The following is a 25,575-nucleotide window of genomic DNA, read 5'->3' on the forward strand; positions in this document are numbered from 1 at the left end:
TATTGGAAGCAGAGGGTGGGGGCAGCTAAAGGAAAGGGGACATAGGAGGGGGCATGCTACAGGAAAAAGGACTGGCCTAACCCATCAAACAAGTTAGTTGCAATCATTGCTTTCATTTATTCCCCTTCTCTTTTTAGCGGAACGTTTAATGTGTCTTTTTTTTAGTAAATATTATTTATTGAAAACTTATATCATCAGATGGGAAGTAATAAATTCTGTGTTTTCAGCTATTAGTTACAGCTGCGGCGGCTGCGGGGAGATATTTTGAGATGTAGGGTGATCGCACGTAGATCTCCACGTACGTGGGCGAGTGTCTTTAGTGACTTATTGAAGAGTAATGAGTGCTGCTGTCTTTGATGATCTTTTGTGACGAGCCTTGAATAAATAGCTGCTGTGTATCACAGTTAATTAAGAAACCACAACGCCGCCTCCCCCTATCCCTTTGATGGATGTTTTATAGTCGATGTGTCGTTCTAAAGTGTCCACAATGGGCAGCGCTGTCAGTGACATAGCTGGAAAGCATCTAGTACTTGGTACAAATGCAACAATGGCAGCAGGTCCCCTGCTTCGGTTAAAGGGTTATTTTACCTTAACCCTACTGATAGTGAGAACCTGAAGCTGACCCTGTGTTCAGCTCTAGAACCAGAATCAACATGGAGAACAAAGTTGTAAGAACAGCTCCATGATCCATGTAGTGTCTGGGTTGGGTAATTGCACCTCAGTGGTAGATACTAAGCAGTGAAAGAGAAATGATCTTTATCCTTAACTGCCGAGATGCCGTGCTTTATAGCGACCATGGCCTCAAAGAGGTTTCATAGTTGTACTATCACCCTTATCAACTCTTGGGGTAAAATAAGAATTATTCCAGCATTTATTTTTCTTAGTTCATCTTGCCATAAAATCTGTGAAAAAAAGTCTCATCGATTGTAATTTTTTTGTATAGCAATGGCATCACTTACTGATTTACTACTGTGTATTGTCTAATTTTATCTGCATATGTATCCAATGACAAATCATTGGATAATAATTAATCAACTCATTTTGCAAAAAACAAGACCTCACACAGCTCTATTGACAGAAAAATACAGCACATCCTGCAAAAAGCAAGACCTCTTATAGCTATTTTGACTGAGAAAGACAACACATCGTGCAAAAAGGAAGACATCACATAGCTCTATTGACAGACAAATACAGCACATCCTGCAAAAAGCGAAGACCTCTTATAGCTCTATTGACAGAGAAATACAGCACATCCTGCAAAAAGGAAGATCTCACATGGCTCTATTAACAGAGAAAAACAGCACATCCAGCAAAAAGGAAGACCTCACACAGTTCTATTGACAGAGAAATACAGCACATTCAGCAAAAAGGAATATAACACACGGCTCTATTAACAGAGAAATTCAGCACATTTCCGCAAAAAGGAAGATCTCACAAAGTTCTATTGAAAAAGAAATGCAGAAAATACTGCAAAAAACAAGCCGTCATATTGTTATATGATGGTTTGCTTTATGCAAGGTGAACTGTATTTTTCACTCAACAGAGCTGTGAGGTCTTGTTTTTTGCAAGATGAGTTTTTGAAGGTTTTGTTAAAAATTAATGTATAGTTATGGCTTTCCGATGTGGTTAGCAATGACTGTACCTCTTTTTTGTACATGTTCCTCCAATTAAGGGAGGGGTGGGATAAGGGGGGTATATGTTGTTACTTTAAAGAAGTACAATGTGGAGTCAGTGCTAACACCTGTGACGTAACACAGACTGTATCCCTAGGTAATGCCATCCATCACATCTGACATCCCCACCCTCCATGGCCGCCTCACGTCCACAGTTCTGCATTCTAGGAAGACGGGACCTTAAATGAGATTAATTAAAGACAGTGAGGATAATCAGAAGCGCGACTCGTCTTATCCTCTGAAGGTCAGGAGAAGGCGCTCTTAAAGGAGACTTCGTATTGCAGGTTCGGAATTTTCCAACCACTTGTAGCCAAGGAGTGAAATTGTAGAATAAATGATATAATAAATCCTTTTACAGACAGGATTAAATGTGTCTAATACCGAATGGGCTGAGCAGTATTCACACTCCTGGCTCGTGCTGAGGCTCCTGTGTATCTCTTAATCTCCTTTCTGACACACGGGCGGGAGGGCAGAGGGAGGGTCACTGGAGTTCATATTAGATGGAGATATAGTGGGATGGGGGTTATAGCTTTTATTGTGTTATTTTGCTAGATCCAGAGATGTTACTGTCATCACTCCCTATAATGTGTAGGGACTGTATAACTATTAGTGAATAAATGGTAAGCTCTTGTGAACAGGACCCTCATTCCTGTGGTTTCATCTATTGTCTCTCCAGGGACAATACTCAACTCCACTGCACTCTTCCTGTTCAGGATAGGATAATTCTATTGTGGAGCTGGGCATTGACACCATGAAGATGTGGAACGGGAACACTCATCACTATTCACAGTAATGTTCTGCATGTTACATAGTTTATATAGTTGAAAAAAGTCCATCAAGTTCAACCAAGGAAGGGAAGAATATGGATGAGGAAGGGATTTAGGGGCTCTCTGTTGTCCCTGCTGTGACTAGCACCTGAGCTCTCTGCTGTCCCTGCTGTGACCAGCACCTGAGCTCTCTGCTGTCCTTGCTGTGACCAGCGCCTGAGCTCTCTGCTGTCCCTGCTGTGACCAGCGCCTGAGCTCTCTGCTGTCCCTGCTGTGACCAGCGCCTGAGCTCTCTGCTGTCCCTGCTGTGACCAGTGCCTGAGCTCTCTGCTGTCCCTGCTGTGACCAGCACCTGAGCTCTCTGCTGTCCTTGCTGTGACCAGCGCCTGAGCTCTCTGCTGTCCCTGCTGTGACCAGCGCCTGAGCTCTCTGCTGTCCCTGCTGTGACCAGCGCCTGAGCTCTCTGTTGTCCCTGCTGTGACCAGCGCCTGAGCTCTCTGCTGTCCCTGCTGTGACCAGCGCCTGAGCTCTCTGCTGTCCCTGCTGTGACCAGCACCTGAGCTCTCTGCTGTCCCTGCTGTGACCAGCGCCTGAGCTCTCTGCTGTCCCTGCTGTGACCAGCGCCTGAGCTCTCTGCTGTCCCTGCTGTGACCAGCACCTGAGCTCTCTGCTGTCCCTGCTGTGACCAGCGCCTGAGCTCTCTGCTGTCCCTGCTGTGACCAGCACCTGAGCTCTCTGCTGTCCCTGCTGTGACCAGCACCTGAGCTCTCTGCTGTCCTTGCTGTGACCAGCGCCTGAGCTCTCTGCTGTCCCTGCTGTGACCAGAGCTTGAGCTCTCTGCTGTCCTTGCTGTGACCAGCGCTTGAGCTCTCTGCTGTCCCTGCTGTGACCAGCGCTTGAGCTCTCTGCTGTTCTTGCTGTGACCAGCGCTTGAGCTCTCTGCTGTCCCTGCTGTGACCAGAGCTTGAGCTCTCTGCTGTCCTTGCTGTGACCAGCGCTTGAGCTCTCTGCTGTCCCTGCTGTGACCAGCGCCTGAGCTCTCTGCTGTCCTTGCTGTGACCAGCGCTTGAGCTCTCTGCTGTCCCTGCTGTGACCAGCGCCTGAGCTCTCTGCTGTCCTTGCTGTGACCAGCGCCTGAGCTCTCTGCTGTCCCTGCTGTGACCAGTGCCTGAGCTCTCTGCTGTCCCTGCTGTGACCAGCGCTTGAGCTCTCTGCTGTCCTTGCTGTGACCAGCGCCTGAGCTCTCTGCTGTCCCTGCTGTGACCAGCGCCTGAGCTCTCTGCTGTCCCTGCTGTGACCAGCGCCTGAGCTCTGTACTGTCCTTGCTGTGACCAGCGCCTGAGCTCTCTGCTGTCCTTGCTGTGACCAGCGCCTGAGCTCTCTGCTGTCCCTGCTGTGACCAGCGCCTGAGCTCTCTGCTGTCCTTGCTGTGACCAGCGCCTGAGCTCTCTGCTGTCCTTGCTGTGACCAGCGCCTGAGCTCTCTGCTGTCCCTGCTGTGACCAGTGCCTGAGCTCTCTGCTGTCCCTGCTGTGACCAGCGCTTGAGCTCTCTGCTGTCCTTGCTGTGACCAGCGCCTGAGCTCTCTGCTGTCCCTGCTGTGACCAGCGCCTGAGCTCTCTGCTGTCCCTGCTGTGACCAGCGCCTGAGCTCTCTACTGTCCTTGCTGTGACCAGCGCCTGAGCTCTCTGCTGTCCCTGCTGTGACCAGCGCCTGAGCTCTCTGCTGTCCCTGCTGTGACCAGCGCCTGAGCTCTCTGCTGTCCCTGCTGTGACCAGCGCCTGAGCTCTCTGCTGTCCCTGCTGTGACCAGCACCTGAGCTCTCTGCTGTCCCTGCTGTGACCAGCGCCTGAGCTCTCTGCTGTCCCTGCTGTGACCAGCGCCTGAGCTCTCTGCTGTCCCTGCTGTGACCAGCGCCTGAGCTCTCTGCTGTCCTTGCTGTGACCAGCGCCTGAGCTCTCTGCTGTCCCTGCTGTGACCAGCACCTGAGCTCTCTGCTGTCCCTGCTGTGACCAGCACCTGAGCTCTCTGCTGTCCCTGCTGTGACCAGCGCCTGAGCTCTCTGCTGTCCTTGCTGTGACCAGCGCCTGAGCTCTCTGCTGTCCCTGCTGTGACCAGCGCTTGAGCTCTCTGCTGTCCCTGCTGTGACCAGCACCTGAGCTCCCAGCTGTCCCTGCTGTGACCAGCACATGAGCTCAGCTATTCCACAGATTGACACTTCTCATAGTAAAAAGCCCTGTCGCCTTTGGTGATTAAACCTTGTTTTCTCCAGACACAGACACCACCCCCTTGTCTTTTGATTTTATTTAACCTGGAACAACTATCTACTAATATATTTTTTGTCTTGACCATTCATATATTTTTTTATAAATTAATCATGTTCCCTCGTAGTCGTCTCTTTTACAGACTAAATAAATCTAGTTGTTTTAATCATTTTCTCATAACCGAGATCCTCCATACCCCTTATCATGTTTGTGGCTCTACGTTGTCCCCTCTCCAGCACCAGGTCATCCTTTTTATGGACCAGTGCCTAGAACTGGATGGCATATTCGAGGTGAGGCCGAGCCAATGCCTTGTACAGTGGTAATATTACATCCCTATCCCGAGTCCAGAACTCCTGAACGATCATGATGAACGAGGAAAACAAAAAATAAAAGTTGTCTAAAGAGGTTTTCTAATTTTATGTACTGTAACTAATCACCATTTCACAGTTTTGCTAATAACACGTGTTTACAAACCATTTAGCCACGTACACAGCTAGTCCTGCTCTGCTGAAAAGTGGAGACAATTGTATCCAGTCTGGACAATACTCTGTGTGCATGTCGACTCCAAACTGATACATTGTTGCCAACTGGTGGTGAAATTTCTGCACATGGGTGTTACTACAGGGTAGCAGCCATATATACGTGTATACATTCTGTATGTCTGTATATGCTGATTCTTATATGCGCTATATGTGTGTGTGTTTATGTCTCTGTACATGCTGCATGGGTGTATATGGTACTGTATGTATGTTTGTATATGATGTATTATATAGGGTGGATATATACTGTATCTATCTTTATGCTGTATGTATATAAGTATATAAATGTGTGTGTATACCAGTGTATAAATGTGTGTGAATGTAACTCACATGTCCTTGGCTGTATGAATATTATATCCCCTACAAGTCTGGAATCGCTCCCTACATATGGTACTACAATCAGCTTCTTCAGGAATGGAGAATACGTACTTTCTACCTGCTTTCAATCCACAGTTTCAGGACCTTTGGAAAACTTTCAAAGGTCCTGAAATGACTCTTGTGTACATGTGTATTGAGAGAAGAACAGATGTACAAAGACTAAGGGTGAAGGTCCTTCTTAGTATCAAATTTTGGTGAGTGGTTTGGGTTCCCATGGGCCCCCTTTAAGACTGGGGCCCCAGTCTACCGCCCAAGCCGCCTATATTATTATCCACTACTGGGTTAGCCCCATTCTGAAGCATGATATGGGACCCTGCTTCTCCTAGTTATGCCCCTGTTTCTGCAGCTACTGATATATTGCGCTCACAGAGCATTGTCTGCTCTAGATACATGTGTTTCCACTCTTCATCAGAGAGCAGGACTAGCTATATACAGGGTGACCGGCTCTGAATGTTCTCCGGACATGATCGTATAAGCTTCTCTATAGAAAACATCCTTTATAAGTGTGCGCTGTTTATGTGCAGACAGTTCATTCACCCGCCTGTGTACACAAATCTTCTGTTCCGGCTCTGATACATTTCCTTTCGGGGACAATGAGCTCTGACGTCTGTTTGACCAGATATAAACACAAGGCGCTGTATATTGATACAATATAACAATATACACAAAGATTAGACACAGTTTATTTTCATTCCTCTTAGGAAAGTCTCATAGATGACACTGAAGCAGCAATGGAAAAAAGTGACTTGTAATGAAAGGGGATGTGTCATCTAAGACACTTACCCCTTATCCATGGGGACCCCCAGCAATCATGAGATTGGGGAACTAACATTCATGTCCAATACTCTATGCACTTCTGTGGGGCCGTGCAAGATCATTGTCACGTCATCCCCACAGAAATCAATGGAGCGCTGCTTACATAGGTGCTTCATCTACATTCTGCTCCAGTGGAGGAATATGCAAAAATGGGTTAAAGGGAATTCCATATTCTTTACTCAAAATCCTCAGCAGAGCATGCATGGTCTTTAAGCCTCCCTTCCTTACCTCCCTTAGACGATACAGAGGTTTCAGCACCTTTTACCATGGACAGCTCCCTTCGCTCTATCTGTCATCTGAGCAGCTGCTGCCCCATTCATACAGTCTACGGAAGACGCCCAAAATATATCTACAGCTGACAGCGATGTACAAGAGGGATGACAAGGTGCTGAGCGGATGCGGCACCCTATTGTGGAAATGGAAACAGCGTATTAACTATTTATATTCTCTGTGGTATAATATCTTAGTGTTCTGTCCCAGTGTTAGGCTAGATCAATAGTGTGCAAAGAATAAAGCAGGAGGAAATCCAGTCTGGAAGTAACATACAGTATAAATCATATCTGACTAAAATATGTGGTGAAATAGATGCTGAAGAGTCATTGGGAGGATTTATCATACCTGGTGCATCGCGTCCGCTTATGTACAAGAATATAACTACTATAATACTGTCCCCTATGTACAAGAATATAACTACTATAATACTGCCCCCTATGTACAAGAATATAACTACTATAATACTGCCCCCTATGTACAAGAATATAACTACTATAATACTGCCCCCTATGTACAGGAATATAACTACTATAATACTGCCCCCTTTGTACAAGAATATAACTACTATAATACTGCCCCCTATGTACAAGAATATAACTACTATAATACTGCCCCCGATGTACAAGAATATAACTACTATAATACTGCCCCCTGTGTAAAGGAATATAACTTCTATAATACTGCCCCCTATGTACAGGAATATAACTACTATAATACTGCCCCCTATGTACAAGAATATAACTACTATAATACTGCCCCCTATGTACAAGAATATAACTACTATAATACTGCCCCCGATGTACAAGAATATAACTACTATAATACTGTCCCCTATGTACAAGAATATTACTACTATAATACTGCTCCCTATGTACAAGAATATAACTACTATAATACTGCCCCCTATGTACAAGAATATAACTACTATAATACTGCCCCCGATGTACAAGAATATAACTACTATAATACTGCCCCCTGTGTAAAGGAATATAACTTCTATAATACTGCCCCCTATGTACAGGAATATAACTACTATAATACTGCCCCCTATGTACAGGAATATAACTACTATAATACTGCCCCCTATGTACAAGAATATAACTACTATAATACTGCCCCCTATGTACAAGAATATAACTACTATAATACTACCCCCTGTGTAAAAGAATATAACTACTATAATACTGCCCCCTATGTACAGGAATATAACTACTATAATACTGCCCCCTATGTACAAGAATATAACTACTATAATGCTGCTCCCTATGTACAAGAGTATAACTACTATAATACTGCCCCTATGTACAGGAATATAACTACTATAATACTGCCCCCTGTGTAAAGGAATATAACTACTATAATACTGCCCCCTATGTACAGGAATATAACTACTATAATACTGCCCCCTACGTACAAGAATATAACTACTATAATGCTGCTCCCTATGTACAAGAATATAACTACTATAATACTGCCCCTATGTACAAGAATATAACTACTATAATACTGCCCCCTATGTACAGGAATATAACTACTATAATACTGCCCCCTATGTACAAGAATATAACTACTATAATACTGCCCTCTATGTACAAGAATATAACTACTATAATACTGCCCCTATTTACAAGAATATAACTACTATAATACTGCTCCCTATGTACAGGAATATAACTACTATAATACTGCCCCCTATGTACAAGAATATAACTACTATAATACTGCCCTCTATGTACAAGAATATAACTACTATAATACTGCCCCCTATGTACAAGAATATAACTACTATAATACTGCCCCTATGTACAAGAATATAACTACTATAATACTATCCCCTATGTACCAGAATATAACTACTATAATACTGCCCCTATGTCCAAGAATATAACTACTATAATACTGCCCCCTATGTACAAGAATATAACTACTATAATACTGCCCCCTATGTACCAGAATATAACTACTATAATACTGCCCCCTATGTACAGGAATATAACTACTATAATACTGTCCTCTATGTACAGGAATATAACTACTATAATACTGCTCCCTATGTACATGAATATAACTACTATAATACTGTCCTCTATGTACAGGAATATAACTACTATAATACTGCCCCCTATGTACAGGAATATAACTACTATAATACTGCCCCTATGTACAAGAATATAACTACTATAATACTACCCCCTATGTACAGGAATATAACTACTATAATACTGCCCCCTATGTACAGGAATATAACTACTATAATACTGTCCTCTATGTACAGGAATATAACTACTATAATACTGCCCCCTATGTACAGGAATATAACTACTATAATACTGACCCCTATGTACAGGAATATAACTACTATAATACTGCCCCCTATGTACAGGAATATAACTACTATAATACTGCCCCCTATGTACAGGAATATAACTACTATAATACTGCCCCCTACGTACCAGAATATAACTACTATAATACTGCCCCCTATGTCCAAGAGGATACTTTTCTTCCCACTTCTGTATAATTAGCCATTAAGCCCTGGATTGGGGTGACCGAGTCTTAAGGCTGATGACCTAAATACTACATAACCCAATCTTCTCCTTTTTATGGGCTCAGTTGGAGTGTGCTCTACAAATGAGTCATGCGGAATCCCTTACATGCTTACATTAACATCTACCGTTCAGTAAGGTTATAGTCCCTGTAATGTAGTTACATACAATAGAACTTCAGTGATATGTTATAGAGCAGGAGGAGCTGAGCAGATTGTACATAGTGTCCTATCTGCAGGCAAAATGTTATAGAGCAGGAGGAGCTGAGCAGATTGTATCCATTTATCTATCTATCTATCTATCTATCTATCTCATATCTATCTATCTATCTCATATCTATCTTTCTATCTAATTATATATCTATCTATCTCATATCTATCTATCTATCTATCTATCTCATATCTATCTATCTCATATCTATCTATGTCATATCTATCTATCTATCTATCTATCTATCTCATATCTATCTATCTCATATCTATCTATCTCATATCTATCTATCTATCTATCTCATATCTATCTATCTCCTATCTATCTATCTCATATCTATCTATCTATCTATCTATCTATCTATCTATGTATCTATCTATCTATCTATCTCATATCTATCTCATATCTATCTATCTATGTATCTATATATCTATCTATCTCATATCTATCTATCTCATATCTATCTATCTATCTATCTATCTTTTTATCTATCTTCTATCCATCTGACAAATTCTTTTATACAAAGCAGAACTCAGGATTGTGTTTACCTTTGGAACATCTCGTCACCGGTTGCTTATGATATTTCCCACGTCTTTCATGATATTGTTTGTTATTTTGGGGGTCAGGACACGTCATCTTATCCCCCCCTTATACAGAATAATAATGAGCTGCTGCTAATGTCACCTTTGACGTTGATCTCTCCCATTTTTTTTCCAATTGCTTTTGGAAGAGATGATGACAATCGCCCCCTCCCCTCCTCAGTATAAATACCTGTGTCAGGCTCAGGATGATGAGAAGTTCTAGTGTCACCCAGACCGTGCACTACACACCAGCCCAGCGCACTGTGCCCTCTGCTCCATCACAGAGGCATGTACAACCGCCGAGCCGACAGACCCCGCAGAGTCAAGTCTTTTGACTCCATGAACATAAGTTTTGATGATAACCAGATAAATAATGAGGTAAGAACTTTGTGCTTTTTTTTTATTATTTTTTTTAATTCAAATATTTAATTTCATTAATGGTATTATTATTTGTAATAATATATTTATCTTAATTATTGTCATTAGTATCAATCTAGAAAAAGATACAGATGTAGCCTGACTAATATGGTATCTGTTCCTTATGTGCTTTGGGATAAGTCAATCAGTAAAGTTGATGTTATAGATTTGTTTGTAGTCCTATGTAAAACCATAGAGAGTATACAACTTACATAATAAAATTCAATTCTGCTACTTCTGAATATTCCAGCTCCCCACTAATTAACTTATTTTAATCTACAATTTTAGTTAAACATAGATTTAGAAATTACTGTATTACATTAAAAATAATTAAAAACATATTTTTTAATAAAGAAAGCAAAGCTTAAAATTATGTGAATACTAAAGATGAAATGGAAAACGAATAATATGGATTCACTATTTCTTTTTTAAAATCGTTAATTTTGTTAAATCTTTTTTTTTTTTAGAGTTAAGTCATGTGACACTGAGCAGAGATGAGTCAGATTTTTAACTGGGATGAGTCGAGAAGCTGCAGGGGGTGGGTCCCTTATGATGCCCCTATCTTTGGCTTTGTAGCACCTGGAAACATGGTTCTGGTGTCATATTAAAGATAAGAATTGCATCGTTTGGACTGTATCAGTCTTGTGTACTTGTACTTATAGGGAGTTAAAGAAATAGGCAGGAATTCAATCTTTATGATTTTAAAGGTTTGTATCTCCGGTTTTATAGATCACAGAATCACAAGCCTGATGTGATCTAAAAATGTATGATGATTATCTTAATATTACACCAAAAGCATTTTCCTAGATGCTATAGAACCGAAGATAAGAGTTTCTCAAATGACTCTCCCCCCTGCAGCCTGTGCATTTCATATTAGGAGCTACACAACTCTTCTCTGCTCATTTTTACATTTTCTATAGGTATATGGGTGGGATTTCTCATAAAAGAGGGATTTCTAGAAAGGACCTGCTAATTTAATGTGGTTTCCCTTTAAGTAACAAACTCAGCTCTGCTACATCTGTGTGTTCACTAGGTTACCTGAGGACTGTGACTTAGATTAAGACTCTGATGTGACCACTATCTCCTATGTAGTGTTCTATACTTGGGATGGTTGAGCGCTTGCAATCTCATCCATATTATGCTCCTGTGTAAAGTTAATCTTTTTCTTGTCTCTATGTCTTCGTTATAATTAGTGGAATAAGATAATCATTCTAATTCTGAGAAAATTATCAGCAGCGACAAAGCAAACTGTGAGCTGTTATCAGAGGAACATAATTATATTGTCAGTGTAGACACAGAGGCCGCGCTCTGATAAGCCGCATATTCCAATATTTATACAGTATCACATTTATTATACGGCTCTGATTTGTGTTTGCTCCTATTGTCTGGATTATGCACTTTATAAGATCTTATTTGGTGGTTTTCCATATTCATAAACCTCAATCACAGCATCACAGAAAATGCTGAACATTTCTAATGGACCTTTGTTAAACTTCAACATTTTCTCTCTTCAAGGAGTTTTGTGATAAAATCCTGGACTCCAGAATGTTACAATGTAGCAAAAAAAAGCTCAAAGAGTATTGTTTAAAGAGGATACAATTATCCCCACTTCTTAGCTGAGAGCAGGACTAGCCATGTACTGGGTGACTGTGCATTCATTGACAGCAAACAAAGATCTTTGAGATGCTAATAATAATAATAATTCCTTTATTTATATAGCGCACACTGATAATGCAGCTCTACACAGAGTTTTGCCAAATAATTGAATTAAAGTAATTTAGAAAAAGCGATACAGAAATAAGACATATTGAACTAAAGCTGAAAATCCCTAGAAAAGAAAACTAAACTTTATGCTGTTTATGCTTTTTTTCCTAAATGTATCCATTTGTAATATTGTTTTCTATTAGTATCCATATGAACACATTCGCATGTCATATCCTGCAGCAATATGTTAACATTGAAGAACAGCAAATCTTTCCATTGTACTTTATTTGATTGGGTGCCACTCTTGGTTTTTGCTTCCAAATACTCAGAAAACATGATCAAATCTGATCAGAATTCTGCTATCTGAATGGGGCCTATATCTAATCTCATATCTATCTACGATCCATTAATCAATCAATCTTCTATCTATCTATCTATCTATCTATCTATCTATCTATCATCTATCTATCTATCTCATATCTATCTAATATCTATCTCATATCTATCTATCTATCTATATCATATCTATCTATCTATCTATCTATCTATCTATCTATCTATCTATCTATCTCATATCTATCTATCTATCTATCTATATATCTATCTCATATCTATCTCATATCTATCTCCTATCTATCTATCTATCTATCTATCTATCTAACTATCTATCTATCTATCTATCTATTCTATAGAAAGTGAGGTTTAATTACTAGAGAGTTGCTACAGGGCGCCTCTGACTTACCTCCCCTTTCGAGTACAGATTGGTTGTATGATTGTTACTCTTTATGGTTTTTCTGCAACATCATATAACCAGTGGGGATGGGACGATCTCAGATCAATTAATGACCCTATTGTTGCCCCATTGGACTCTATTTGGGTGGTCTACAGAGCTCAGAAGACATTGATATACAGCAGTGGTGGCGAACCTATGGCACGGGTGCCAGAGGTGGCACTCAAAGCCCTCTCTGTGGGCACCCAGGCCATCACCCAGGTCACCATTTAGGACTCTATACCTTCTCCTGCAGTCACAGGCAGCCCAGTACATGCCACGTTCAGCGCTATTTTAAAGTGACTAGAAGTGCAGGAGGAGCAAGGAGGTGCTGACAGAGGTGGATTATCATTGTAGACCCTTCTCCGGACCTGTGAGTGATCCTGTTAAGGGAAACTACAATAATAATCCAAATTTCTTCTTCTTTCTACTGTATTAATGTCCTCAGGACGCCAATACGTTTGAAACCTGTGAGTTACTTTAGTTACTTTAAATTGGCATTTGACACTTTGTGAAAAATATGTGGCTTTTGCTTGTAGTTTCGGCACTCAGTCTCCAAAAGGTTCGCCATCACTCATATACAGTATATCCATGTGTTTGTCTTGTATCTCTGATTCTTAGGCATTTGGTGTTAGTTATTATAAAGAATAGGTTAGCACGGTGGCTTAGTGGTTAGCATTAGAACCTTCGCAAATTTACAAATTTGGAAACATATGTTGGTGGCCATGTTCATACAGGAAGTGTGTATGTGCGTTTTCATAATAAGTAGCACAAAAACTGTAGAAAAGTTACCAAAATCTTTGAGTCAGACCTATATATAATTGCCCCCACTGTCTCCAGACACAGGACTCGGTATCAGACTGATGTTACATTTGATCACGCCAACGTGGACGTCTGGGGATTAAGTGAGATCTCATCTCCAGACGACTTAAGAAGGGCACAGGAGGAGAATTAGTGTCTGATGAGTCAATCTCCAAGTCTAGTCACACGTGTCCTACGTGTAGAGGAAATATGGACCGTGTTATGGATAGTAAGGCTGCAGCTCTGCACTAGCTTGGGTTTTCTTTCTATTGATGTCTATAGAACTTCTTATGATGCTGACACTTTGCACTTCAAGGACTAACAGTCCAGGACTAGAGTATTGATTATGTGTTTTAGGATAGGGTCATCAGTATGACAATGGAGAACCTTACCGATCACTTAAGAGAGTTGCAGTGTTTGGATGAGGTCACTTGACCAGGCATGATCACAGTGGTGTAACTTGAAGCTAATGGACCCCAGTGCAAAGTCTGTGCCAGGTCCCTGACTAAAATGTATGGTTTATAGTAACAGTCTTCTCATATGGTACAGTGACAAATGATGGGCCCCCTAAGCCTCGTGGGCCCAGGTGCGGCTTCACCCTCTGCACCCCTCAGTTACGCCCCTGCATGAGCAGGCCACTGACCCATAGTTATCGCTGAGCCATGGTCCTTCGGAAAATGGCACCATGCATGTGCCACCTGACCGCAGTGTTTAAGGAGTTAACATCCGCAATCAGTGCCAGCAGCAATCACGGTTGTTAGGAGCAGGGGGGAAGGGGGAGGAGTCCAAACTTTAAGCTGAAGTTTGGACTCAGGGATCCAAGCATCTCCACCCTAGTCTTGACCATTCTTGACCAGCCCCATTAATTTTAATAGGATTGAGTTGTAACCGGGAGTCGGGACATGCGAGTGATGAACATGGTGTCAGACACCAGAGAAGTAAAAAAATAAAAAATAAAAAAAATATACCCTTATGAAAGAACAAAATCATGTCTCGTAAAACACTGGCCTCATCAGCAATGTGCTGTTCATGAGTCCAGTGACTCTGCACCGTTTCAATGACATGAATGGGGCGCCATCACTTGACGTCTATCTGAAAACAGAAAGTTTTGGAGTATGAAGTCCTATCTCTGATCTATAGACAGTAGAGACAGTATATAATGACTTATGTACATATTCTGTTTATCTTCAAGTTCAACAAAGCGAACTATATGAAAAGTGAAGACAACAAAGAAAATAATGAGAGTGTGGCTGAGAGGGCACGAGCGTCTGTCATATTCTCCCTCAAAAATGAAGTCGGGGGACTTGTGAAGGCGCTGAAACTTTTCCAGGTCGGTGGATTGTTACTGCTTTGTGGAATATAACTTTATATGTTATGTAGATAATAAACCATTACACTGGGAAGATTTCAGTCTTCTGACTCCCCAATATTACACAGCAGACCGATATCCGACTTTTATTACATACATTACATATACTGTACATTACCCTTTGTTACATAATGGTGAGATGTCCCCTATAAGTACTAAGCCAATGTAAACGACAACAATGTAACAAAAAGTTGACGTCCCCTTTTCTCTTTAGGAAAAGCATGTTAATCTCGTTCACATTGAATCTCGGAAATCGAAAAGAAGAAATTCGGAGTTTGAAATATTCCTGGACTGTGACAGTGACAGGGAACAGCTGAACGAGATCTTCCTGCTGCTCAGGCCACACGTAAATCTGATCTCCATGAATCCACCGGAAAATTTCAGCGTTGAAGAGGATGGTAAGAGTGTGACACGCTATTGGTTTAGGCGGTAGCTTGGGGCCCATGGCCACTCAAACCAGTCACCACTCAAGGACCTTCATCCATGAAACCCTTATACATCTGTTCCTGCTCTAAAAACACATGTACACAAGAGCCATCTCAGGACCTTTATATATCCTCCAAAGGTCCTAAAACCGCAGATTGAAATCAGCAGAAAGGACACATCCACCATTCTTCAAGAAGCTGATTGTAGTACCATATGTAGGAAGTGATTCCAGACTTGTAGGGGCTACAATAGTCATACAGCCAAGAGCCCATGGCAGGCTTAAAGGGAACCTGTCACCAGGGACCTAATTTTCACTAAACACAGGTTGTAAAGCCCATTACAGCTTCATTTCAAATATGTCTTTCTGCTTGCTCTAAGCATTTGCATTACAATATAATTGTGTGTTATAACTTACCTTGCACCCTGGCAGAATCCTCTGTTTAGTCCCAGGGGTTGGGCTTTGGTTTGGATGTATTTCAAAAAACAACATTTGACTTGTTTGTGCTGCAGACTCCTCAGCTCTCAGCCCCTTTGTGCTCCTGGACAGCTCCTCCCTCCTGCTCCTTCACAGAGCTCACAGCCTGGTGAGCTGACATCAGTGGGGGAAGGAAGGAGCTTGTACAGGAGCACAAAGGTGGGGGCTGAGAGCTGAGGAGTGAGAAGCACAGACAAGTCACATGTTGTTTTTTGAAATGCATCCAAACCACAGCTAAACCCCTGGGGCGTAACAGAGGATTCTGTCTTTAGTGAAAATGAGGTCCCTGGTGACAGGTTTCCATTGATCTTCCCTTAATCTGCTACTGATTGCATTCAATCTTTTAAGGTAATGCCTCCCTTTAACTTGGCATTCCCTTGTAACCTAACACCCCTTATATAAAGTGGGGGGTGAAGTTGGCTATCAATATGGGAAGGCGGCAACTATAACCCACAAGTGCATGGATATATCCCATGCCCATCCCTTATAGTTGCCTGGATGAAAGATACAGAAAATTGAAAAGAAAAAAGTATTGAAACCTTTATATTTCTTCCAGATATGGAAAGTGTTCCTTGGTTTCCCACCAAAATCTCGGACCTGGATAAATGTGCGAATAGAGTTCTGATGTACGGATCCGATCTGGATGCCGATCACCCTGTAAGTAATAACGCTAATAAATGTTTTACATTGAAGCCAGAAGATTATTATAGAGCAGCAGGAGTCTAATCAAGGAATTTAATTTTCTCTTTAGGGTTTCAAGGACAATGTGTATCGCAAGAGAAGGAAGTACTTTGCAGACGTGGCCATGAACTACAGATAGTACGTGCTCAGTCTTGTATCTGATTGTGTATACAGGAGGATTTCTTGCCCTGTCATGAAAATACATTTACATTGCTTTAGACTATTTTACCACTTCTACAAAAATCGGAAGTTGGGCTGGGGCCCTACTTTCCTTTGTTGACCATCTCACTACTACTGAACTCCAAAATCCAAAGTGGGTACTGAAAAAGGCACATATAATCATGACTTTCTGTAGCTAACGTGTAAGCTTTGCTGTACAGAATTTGACAGCATGAGCAGAGCCACTTCATCATTATCATTGTTAATGTTAATAAAAAGATGAAATTCAGCTCTGTTGTACAGCTACAGACCTTGACAGGGCAGGATAGTATCAGAACACATAAAGATAAGACTATGAGGCACATTGATTACTGGCGGGGGTTAAGGGTACATTCACACAGCGGTAAGCCCGCCGTGCGGACATACCGCCGTGTGCTGGAGAGGAGGAGGAGGTGACCCCTCCTCCCTCCATAGAGAATAGCGGCGCACGGCCGCACACTCGCCAAAAGATAGAGCATGCTCTATCTTTTTGCGGTGTGAGGCCCGGATCGGTGCCACACATGTGTGGCACCGTATCCCCGCCGTGCCGCTATTGCCGTCTATGGGGACGTACATGCGGCCGCAAATTTGCGGCCGCATGTACGTCCCCGCAGACGGCCATGTGAATGTGCCCTAAGTGCTATGATGCTGGCCCTGCCCCCAGCACTTGCCACAATCTTGGGGTCCAGCAGCGCATTATTGCACTGCGCTGCCCAGGCTCTTCTACACAAGTTCTGACCCGGTGTAGAATTGTGCCATAGCCTGCACCTGAACAAGAGAAGGCTATAGGCAAAGCATACCTCCCTCTTCCAGCTCAACTGGTGTATAGGAGGAGAAGTCGCAATTCCCAGTCTCTGCGCTGGGAATTTCGACTAAATCTCGGCTTGTACGCCTATTTTTTAGGCATATAATCTGTGATAAATGTGTCTCTATGTCTACAGATCACCTTTTACTACTTTGGCCATTATATTCAACCCTAATATTATTATTTTTAATAACTCATCTCATTTTTTTCACAGTGGAGATCCCATACCTCGTATTGAGTTTACAGAAGAAGAGGTGAAGACTTGGGGCACAGTTTTTAGAGAGCTCAATAAATTATACCCAACCCACGCCTGCCGAGAGTATCTCAAGAACCTCCCTCTACTGACCAAACACTGCGGATACCGGGAAGACAACATTCCCCAACTAGAAGATGTTTCGAAATTTCTAAAAGGTAATAGAATGAATATGATTTTAGTGTTATTAATGGAGCAGGTCACTAAATCCTTAGGTCCTTATAGGAATAAATAGAAGGATTTTTGAGATAGTAGGTCGTGAATTGGACAAAAATTGAGGTCTAAACCTACTATGTTTAGTCTAAGTTGCCCAATTTCATTTGGGTTTATCAAAAAAGGACTCTTAGATGCTTGACCGCCGGAGTCTGAACACTGACTTCCCTAATTATCCCTAAACTAGGGAACTCTAAGTCCCTCGAAGTGTCCCATGTGGAAGGGAGCAGTGTTTTGCATGGTCAACCTGCACCCTATTCACTGTGAGATATACGAGCTGTCATGGAAGTCCCTTAGCAATGAAAAGAGTACACGTTGAGAAGTGGAACGAGCACTCTAATTTGCATGGGACTCTTCAATGTTGGTCCCTATTTTTGTGATCACTGTGGGGCAGAAACTTAACCCTGGCCCGTATAAATCCTCTTTTCATAGGAATAAAATGTACCTTGTTGGAAAATATACTCTCTTCCCTATGTCTTCCCTATGCAGACCTATGATATGCAATGTTATACTCCCCCTAGTGCACATAAGGTGTACAGCACACTTGCACTTTAAAGGGAACCTGTCATCAGGAGCCCTCTATCTGGCTCCTCCATGTTGCTATAGAGAATAGAGTGCCAAAGTGTTTTTATAATAAAACTGACTTTTTATGATAAAAATAATAATTCCTTTATTTATATAGGGCACACAGATTCCGCAGCGCTGCACAAAACTTGCCAAATCAGACCCTGTCCCCATGGGGCTTACCAGCTAATGTTAAAAAGAAAAGTTGAGATGAGAGTTTAACTTTCTCTTTGCAGAGCAGTGTCCCGTGTCCCATGGGAGTGGCCAGTGAAAATCAGTCTCCGCCCACCCTCAGGAAACCACTCCTTCATGCATCTATTTCAAATTAAAAAACGCCCATCTCCCTCCTTATTGAAATAGATGCAAGCCTGAGCGGTTTCCCGAGGGTGGAGGCAGGGGTACCGCTTCTCACTGGCCACTCCCATGGGACACTGCTGTGCAGAGAGAAAGTAAAACTTTTATCTAACTTTTCTTTTTATTGGAAAAAAACAGTTTTAATATAAAAAACACTTTGGCAATGTGCACACTATACTCTATGGGGACATGGGGGAGCCAGAAAAAGGGCTACTGATGACAGGTTCCCTTTAAGTTAGTCCATATGGCAGTATAGGGAGGAGTCATATCACATGCAACACTCTATAATAGTTTAGCTTTTTGATGTCAATAATTTTGTTATTTGTTTGCAGAGCGCACAGGATTTACCATCCGCCCTGTGGCCGGTTATTTATCACCCAGAGACTTCTTGGCCGGCTTGGCATTTCGGGTTTTCCACTGCACCCAATATGTCAGACACAGTTCGGACCCCCTGTACACCCCTGAACCGTAAGTAAAACAGATACAGCTTATCATATTGCAACATTCTCTTTACATCATTGCTGCTAAAACTTCAAAAACATATTTAAGGAGGGTTTTGCTATGGACCAAAAGTTCAAGATCACTCATTATTATTAGGGCAAAATCTCCTCCGTCTGAATGTAGACTTATAGTTCTGTCCGTATTTGCTGTATAAAACACTTGGACAAAGCCCTCTCCATGGTATTGCACTGAATGCACTTACCTGCAACATAGGTCAGACTGTCACTGCAATGAAACATTTCCATCCACAGACTGCAAGCCAAGATCCTAAAGATTACAAACAATAAAAATCTATAAGGAAGTTGCAAGACCAGAGCTGTAAATTCTGCTGCAAATACAATTATTGTAACTAGTATTCATTACTTCATATCAGTTTCTAGAAATAGCGCCCCTCCTGTACATTGGCCACTCCTGGTAATGCAGATCTATTTGAATAAACAGTGCAGTACCAGATACAGCCAATAACCTAAAGTGGCGCTGTTTTGAATCTCATATTATACATTAATCTCTGCTCTGATTTGGTAAGGATTCTCAACTTGTTAAATACAAATTTATTATGTGTAATTCACTAATATTTTCTCTGGATCTTATTTTTAGTGACACCTGCCATGAGCTCCTCGGACACGTTCCCTTGTTGGCTGAACCCAGTTTTGCACAGTTCTCCCAGGAAATTGGACTGGCATCTTTAGGGGCATCGGATGAAGCGGTTCAGAAACTGGCCACCGTACGTATAAGTGCAAAGTCATTCATTTTGGTTTAAGTGTTCCTTTAAAACTGATTTAATGGATCGTGGCTAATAAAGGTGGGAATTTTGCTAATTAGGCAGGATGTAGTTACAGTCCATAGGTCAATTTAAAGGGGTCAGACCAGGATAGCAAGTTTTCACCATCCTGAAACAAGGATCCTGAGAACAGGGTGCAGACTGTATTTTTCGGACTATAAGGCGCACCATAAATAAATGTTAAAACGTCTAGGATCATATATAAGGCGCATCTGATTATAAGGCGCAGCGCAATAAATGACCAGCAGGTGGCACACCTGTCCACAGTTCAAGGCAGTACGTGTTGTCTGTACAGTGCGGTTCACATATAAAGCACATCGGACTATAAGGCACACTTTTGATTTCTGATAAAATCAAAGGATTTTTTTTGTGCGCTTTATAGTACCAAAAATATGGTACCTTATACATTTAGATTGCACAGGGATAATGTGATGCCGCTCCATTCATCCCTATCTCTGGAAACCCCAATAGAATCTAATGGAGTGGCAACATGATGTAACCGAGGGCAACTCATGGCATGACTTGATACAATGTTGTAAAGACAGGTCACGTTAGCTTTAGATTAGTTGGTATGTATCTTACTAAGCAACATTGTTTACATATATAAGTTATGTTCTTTATTATGCTATTAAATGATGTCATTTATGTGTAATCTTTATTATTTTATTCTCAGTGCTACTTTTTCACAGTGGAATTCGGTTTGTGCAAACAAGACGGAAAACTAAAAGTGTACGGAGCCGGACTGCTCTCTTCTATTAGTGAACTCAAAGTAAGTGGAACGTTAGAAATGGGTAAAGTATAATACCTGACAAATGTTTTGGTCTGGTTTTTGTTTCTTTTGTATGCAGTAATGGTAGATAATGTAATTTCAGGTAAGGCCATTGATATCAGATCAGTAGGGTCCATATCATATTGGTGTTTGTATGTATTTCAGCTTCATTCATTTCACTGAATCTACCTAATGGGGTTTTACCAAGTTTGCCTATCTATAGGATAACAATCTGATTAGTGGGTTTTGACTGCTGGGACTCCTACCGATCACGAGAACCCACGGAATCGAGAGAATGAAGCCATTTGTTGAGCTGATGTCCTGCTGTAATCGCAGAGTGCAAGGCTGTCTCTGACACGCTTATAGACAGTGAAAGAGAGTGTCGGAGATAGTCACGGTCTATACTCAGCATTTGTGGCTCTTCAATAGTATTGATATGAGCTGCAGGTCCAGGATGCATCCTTCATTTATTTAGTGAAAAAAATTACCCCCATTCTTGAGATCGAGGGGGTCCTAGCAGTCAGACCCCCACTGATAAGATTGTTATCCTTTGGATAGGAGATAATAATAGAAGTTGTTACCAGTCAAAGGGCTTCAGCCAAAATACATACAAGCACTGTGGTGTTGTGGACCACTCCTGGCTTACTATCAATGGCCTATCTTTGGATAGGTGATAACAATCAAATCTGGTACAAGACCCTTTAAAAGGAACCTGCCATCAGGTTTTGTCCCACTAAACTTCCAGCCCCCCTCAGTTAGGTGATGACATTTCTAGAATTCCCTACTTTATATGAAATATCAGCCGCTTACCTACAAAGAGTTTCTTTCGAGGTCAGGAAAAAAAGACTCTTCTCACCTCTTTTTCATATAATATGAGTCAAGTTTAGTGGTTACAGGGGTAGTGTCACTTTAGAAGCCCCAATCTTTGGTTCTATAACACCTAGAAACATGCTTTCTGTGTCATATTAAAGATACACATCTCAACTTTAAAATCATATCAGGCTTGCTGTAGCTTGGATCTGTATCTTTGGTTCTGTGGCTCACAAAGCAATAAGCCTGATCTGAAAGACAATACGACACAAAAAGCATGGTATAGAACTGAAGATAGGGGCTTCTGAAGTGACACTATGCCTGCAACCACTAAACTTGACTCATCTCATGTGAAAATTGGATAAGAAGAGTCATATTTGCCTTTGGGGGGGATTTTTTTTAAATAGGTGAACAGGTAAGATTTCAGATAAAAGAAGAATATTTAGAAAAAGACATTTCATCCCCTTCCTGAAGGCACGAGCAGTTTAGCTTGGTTAAACCTGGTGACAGGTTTGCTTTGAATGGGATGAAGCTGCCACACATTACTAAATAAACAGCTTGAAGGCTGTTACACTAATATGAACAGTTCCTGTAAACAGCAGGCGTCCAAAAGTAGACCCCCTACCAATGTGATGTTGATGACACATTGTAAGAATAGGCCATTACTATTGAGATCTCCAAAAAACCCTGACAATCAGAACTGAACTGACATGTTGAGTTCAGTTCCGGTTGCTCAACATTCGGGATGTACGTTCCAGCCAGCACATACTGTGAGTGTGAGTTGGATGCATCAAGTACTAGGGTAGTAGTGCAATAGGTAGAAGTGTTTACTATAGTATTTTCTGTTGTATGTACTGAATATTATGCATTAAGATAAAGCAGATCATATTGCAAAAATAATCTTTAAAGGCTCAGTTGGCAATCACATTCACTAATATTTGGGGATTCTCTCCTCTCTTTTGTAGCACTCGCTCTCTGGGAATGCCAAAGTCAAGCTTTTTGACCCAATGGTGACCTGTACACAGGAGTGCATCATCACCACCTTCCAGGATGTCTATTTTTACTCCGAAAGCTTTGAAGAAGCCAAAGAAAAGATGAGGTAAGCTCGAGTACAACCTAAGTTATAATTCAGCAATGTTCCTGGGCCAGCAGAGAATGGGTTAAATACAGTATGTATTTATACAATGTATCCAACTGAAACACATGTTATTTGTCACCAATAGGGAATTTGCAAAGACCATTAAGCGCCCGTTTGGACTGAAATACAATCCATACACCCAAAGCGTTCAGATCCTTAAAGACACCCGGAGCATCACCAATTTAGTCAGCGACTTGCGTCATGAACTAGACATTGTCAGCGACGCCCTGAATAAGATGAACAAGCAGCTCGGCGTTTGATTGGACAATTCCTAGATACTGGAGGTCAAGGTCTGACAATCCGGATGACCCCTGCTAAAATCGCTTGTGTCAGACGTGTGTATGAATTTCTATCCTCGCACTTGAAAGTCCAGAGATTTATTTTTGTAAATGAATGAGATTTAGCAGAATTGATCATTGATATAACTTATATCTTATCTTATATGTATGTGACATGTTATAATATCATAGATGTTCATAGCTGTGGTGATATCTTTATTATAATATGTCTTCAGTGTATGTAATATGTGTGTCTTTTTACGTAGATGTTCTTCTCTACTTTATGAATCTCTTTAGAATGTAACAAAGTGTCTTTTAAGACTTTGGAATTCTTTGTACACAGCTCAGCGGTTTTCCAATTTCTGATCCATAGCTAAGTTTAGGAATGGGTCCTTCTCAAAATTACAAAAAAAAAGTAGTTTTATAGTTCTCAGATTTGACACATGATCTAATTTTGGCATCCTGCAGTCAACACTAGGGGGAGCTCTTTGCTCATTGAGCTAAGATGGCTAACAAAAATGGAACGCAAATGCATAATTAGCTGCTGCTATAAAAAACTTCATCTTCTGTAAATGCAATACCATACCTGACCACATGCTGTTCACAGAAGTGCAAAGAACCTATGATCAGGCAACAAAGCGCCACCTAGCAGTCAATATGTTATCTACAGTCAATTATATTTATTTACTGTTCTTCTAAGCACAGATTGTACCTTGCAACGTGTTTCCTTAATGATAAACATGGCAAAAAGATTGAATTGATCTTCACTGTCTATGTGTATCACAGGGAAGGCCAGAGCTATGGAGCTTCTTAGATACATAGATACCATTGGGACAATTCTTGGGTGTACACTGTAAGGCTACATTCAGACACATGTGTGCCCGCCGTACCGGGCACACGCCGGAGCATGGGAGAGGAGGAGGGGGTAAGCGCTGCTCAACTCCGCATCACTCCATAGCGATAGATAATATCTATACATAATATGGGGAAAGATGGGACATATCCTATCTTTTTCCCCAGGTACTGGGTACCACTCCGTATGGCTCTGTGCGCCCATTGCAAGCCAATGGGGGACGTTTCTTCGATGTATATACGGCTGCCGTTTATACGTCCCCCAACGACAGTGTGAATGTAGCCTTAGGCTTCATTCACACTGCCGTATAAGGGACGTATATACAGCCGACGTATATATATATACGGCCGATGTACATACGGCATACATACGTCCCCCATAGATGGCAATGGGTGCACGGCTCCATACATGTCCTATATTTCCCCGGAATACGGCGCCGTGTCCCATGTTTCTCTATGGAGAGGGGCAGGGTGATCTTCTCTCACCCCCTCCTCCTCTCCCCAGCGCGTGCCCGTCGTACTACTGTAATGCGGGCACACGTGTGTGTGAATTTAGCCTTAGATATAGAGGTTGTTATTAGTAATACATTGTGGCTGATCTGTGGCTGCTGTGACATTGATCTAATAGCCTAATCCTGCTTATCCGCTGAATGTATGAATGACAAAGATCCCTGCAACGTGCAATGTATTACAATAAGCCGGTTACCGATCACGTTCTTGTGTAAACTCACATGGCTCGTATCTTCCCATGTTGTATCCATCATTAATATTCAATTTTTTTGTATTAAGACATTTTCTTAGAGTTAAAGTATATTCTTCTTTCCAGGATGCTCACATAGTTATCAGAGGGCCCATAAGTACAAAGGTGCCCTATTATGCCACAACTACGCTGGCACCCAAGTAAGGGACAAACATAGTATCCTTGTAAGATACTGGAAGAAAATCCAGGGCGGCCATGTTTGATTCTGCTTCTTACTCCCTTTAGTTTCCAGTTGACAAAAAATTCCATCTTTGCGATTCTCGTTGGATCCATATTAGAAGTAATGACATTGATAATTCACACGGTGCCTACTGAACGTTATTTCCATGCTCCATTTTCTTACTGTGTACATTTTCTCTCATGTTATATTTGTTTAGGGCTAAATACAGCAATAAAATATATCTCTATACATCTACCTCTGTGTTGTGTTTATACATTTTATGGATTTTTAAAATTTTTTTAAATTACCCTAATGAAGTTGGGACGATAAATGTTCTGATTAATATAAATATTCTATATACTGTATTGATGTATGTTCTGGATTGTTGGATATCTGTAGAAAAAACTTAAGTGCCAAAATTGAGGCATTTGACCCCTACAGCTTGGATCAA

General features: G+C 41.5%; 2 protein-coding genes across 2 annotated transcripts in view; one reads left to right on the top strand and one right to left on the bottom strand.

Annotated features, from left to right (window-relative positions):
* Window positions 1–25,575, bottom strand: part of LOC140071341 (uncharacterized) — a 64,103-nt gene that overhangs the window by 33,338 nt on the left and 5,190 nt on the right. Inside the window, exon 2 of the mRNA XM_072118977.1 lies at window positions 19,779–19,843. Within this exon, the coding sequence (XP_071975078.1) occupies window positions 19,779–19,787 (9 nt within the window). The 5' untranslated portion in view covers window positions 19,788–19,843. The remainder of the gene's footprint in view (window positions 1–19,778; window positions 19,844–25,575) is intronic.
* Window positions 10,251–25,379, top strand: TPH1 (tryptophan hydroxylase 1). Its single transcript, XM_072118976.1, has 11 exons — window positions 10,251–10,424; window positions 14,930–15,067; window positions 15,321–15,504; window positions 16,564–16,664; window positions 16,759–16,826; window positions 17,906–18,102; window positions 19,408–19,543; window positions 20,174–20,300; window positions 21,031–21,126; window positions 22,902–23,035; window positions 23,160–25,379. The coding sequence occupies exons 1-11, from the start codon at window positions 10,335–10,337 to the stop codon at window positions 23,332–23,334; spliced, it is 1,446 nt and encodes a 481-aa protein (XP_071975077.1). The 5' UTR covers window positions 10,251–10,334; the 3' UTR covers window positions 23,335–25,379.

Source organism: Engystomops pustulosus, chromosome 7, assembly GCF_040894005.1.
Source record: "Engystomops pustulosus chromosome 7, aEngPut4.maternal, whole genome shotgun sequence".
Classification (NCBI taxonomy): Eukaryota; Metazoa; Chordata; class Amphibia; order Anura; family Leptodactylidae; genus Engystomops; species Engystomops pustulosus.

Bases quoted from the DNA above. Each gene is read 5' to 3' on its own strand.
- TPH1 (XM_072118976.1), top strand. From the start codon at position 10,335: ATGTACAACCGCCGAGCCGACAGACCCCGCAGAGTCAAGTCTTTTGAC. The intron at 16,665-16,758 runs GTAAGTAATAAC...TTTTCTCTTTAG, and splicing joins ATCTGGATGCCGATCACCCT to GGTTTCAAGGACAATGTGTA. The intron at 16,827-17,905 runs GTACGTGCTCAG...TTTTTTTCACAG, and splicing joins GTGGCCATGAACTACAGATA to TGGAGATCCCATACCTCGTA.